Source organism: Haplochromis burtoni, unplaced genomic scaffold (genome assembly GCF_018398535.1).
Source record: "Haplochromis burtoni strain Fernald_Lab_line unplaced genomic scaffold, NCSU_Asbu1 Contig_2378, whole genome shotgun sequence".
NCBI lineage: Eukaryota > Metazoa > Chordata > Actinopteri > Cichliformes > Cichlidae > Haplochromis > Haplochromis burtoni.
Genome location: NW_024584739.1, coordinates 150 through 2,356, shown reverse-complemented (window position 1 = coordinate 2,356; position 2,207 = coordinate 150). Strand labels below are relative to the sequence as shown.

Sequence of the window (2,207 nt, the reverse complement as noted above, 5' to 3'; positions counted from 1 at the left end):
ACTCGACAGTGCAGCCTAGGCGGAGTAGTCGAGTGCAGATTCACTGAGCGCAGGGCAAGCTAGCAGACAGAAGTTAAGCTCTCCTTGCAACATGGCAAATTGAACCTCCCCCACCTCTCATTCAGATCTGGCGTTTGGAATTATTTTGGTTTTCATGTGACGTATGACCCTGAAGGTAAGCGCGTCATGGACTAAAGTAAAACAGTATGTTGGATGTGCCATGCAATGCTCAATTACATGGGTGGGAGCTAGTGTGTTAGCGCAGTTAGCTCGTTAACGTGTTGGCCGTCCAGCCCCATGCACGGGCGATCCGCGGTAGCTCGTTAACGGAGATTTGCCGTGTTGTGGCGTTAACGTCATTTCAACGAGATTTACGCTGACAGCACTAGTGGGAACACAACGAATATGACTGCACATTTACACCGACATCATCCTAGTGCAAAGACAAGTGGAAGCAGACAAAAACAACAAGCACGCATGCTACAAACTTTACCCGAGTCATTTAGACAGCCGTTAGCACATGATTCTCCTTATGGGGACCTGATATGTTTAATATGCTGCTGAGAATATAGCCCAGAAGAAGCGTATAGTATAGCTTTTATTTTGGAAAGAGCCATTTCTCTGTAATAAACTCTCTTTTCCAAAGATGAGTGATTCCTCAATCAGATACAGGGCTCGCAAAATTTTTTCCAGTCGGGCTACCAAAATCTATCTCTGCCCTGCCCGTCGGGCTATTGTAGGAAAAATATATGTCAATGCTTTTGCATTCTTTCAGAAATGTAGCTGGGTAATTATGTCATTGGCATCGGTGAGCCACTGTCAATATGTGACATATTGAAATCGCGTTTGAATTTGCGCTTGTTTTTTTGCTTTCACTTTGCAATCGTGCGAACTGTGTATAGAGAGCGACAGCACTGATCTGTGAGTGATGATAATTTGTGCACCAATTCCTCTGACATCGTCTTATTAATCGTTAGCTTACTATGCAAACATGACAAGTGAAATCTCCCGCAGCAAGCTTAAACATGTGAGAGGTTGATCGCGCAGAGAATCGCTGAGCTTATGTGAGTGCGTGTGTAAAAGCATTTCAGTTCTGCTGACAGCCAAAGAAAAGCTTACCACAAAACGGAGAAGTTATGACAAATCAGACTATAAGGCAAAAAGAAAGTGCAGCTTTATGGTTTCATGGACAAAAGAATTTCTGTGGCTGCAATATGACGAGCTAAATAACCAGGGCTGCACATAAGTGGTCCGCAGGTGCGCATTCGCTGTCAAAATAAAAAACACGCACAAGATAAGAAGTTGCAACGCGTGTTTGCGTACATAAGATTTTCTGGAGGTATATCTCGTTCTTTTTTTTTGTATCGAGAAAATATCGAACCGTGACACCAAAGTATCGAACCGAACCGTGAATTTTGTGTATCGTTGCACCCCTAATATTTACATATATGAAATTCTTTCTAACTGTTCTTTTAACCTTGAAACATAAAGGCCTGTGGTTGAAACAAACATGCGCACACAAAAACACATATAAGCTGTTTGGATTATAAAACACTGAATGATTTCAATTAAAAAATCCAACACACATATCTTTTATTTGTTGTTTAGGCTGAGCATCTGCAGTTTGTCACAGATCAGCTGTGTTTATCTGACCTCAGCTCTGAAGTCCAACCCCTCCCATCTGAAACATCTGGACCTGTGTCACAATTACAAGCTGCGGGATTCAGGAGTAAAGCAGTTGTGTGGTTTTCTGCAGAGTCCATACTGCAGACTGGAAACTTTGAGGTCAGTCACCATGTTGTGTGTGGATGTACATGATAAAAACATTGTGGTGGCATTAAACTGCAGATGTAGCCCTTCATGTAGAGTAGGCCCATTATGGCAAAATCTGATTATCTAACAAAATATTCATTATAAAAAAGCACCATGCAACCATGCAAGTTAAAAGAAATCAGAAAGAAAGTAAGGAGGAGGTGGTGAGGGACACAGGGTCGTCTGGTTTGGAGTTAGGCCTGAACTATAGCAGCTGTTTCTGACCACAGGCGACCAGTGGTCCCTGTTGGCCCACAGCTTCTGGTGGGGCTGGTCAAGATTAAAGTCAGTTTCTAGTGTTATGAAAGTGTCTCTTTTTTAATTTGGCTAAATCACTGGGCCATAACCATACTGTGGACCATTCACTCTTAATTAAACAGCCATGAGCATGGAAA

The 2,207-nt window shown here is 42.5% G+C and overlaps 1 protein-coding gene across 1 annotated transcript in view; it reads left to right on the top strand.

Annotated features, from left to right (window-relative positions):
* The window catches only part of LOC102304382 (ribonuclease inhibitor), a gene marked incomplete at its 3' end in the record, with an annotated part of 8,611 nt that extends 6,826 nt beyond the window's left edge, over nucleotides 1–1,785 (top strand). Inside the window, 1 exon segment of the mRNA XM_014331429.1 lies at nucleotides 1,609–1,785. Coding sequence (XP_014186915.1) covers nucleotides 1,609–1,785 — 177 coding nt within the window.
* Nucleotides 1,786–2,207: the final 422 nt, after the last annotated feature.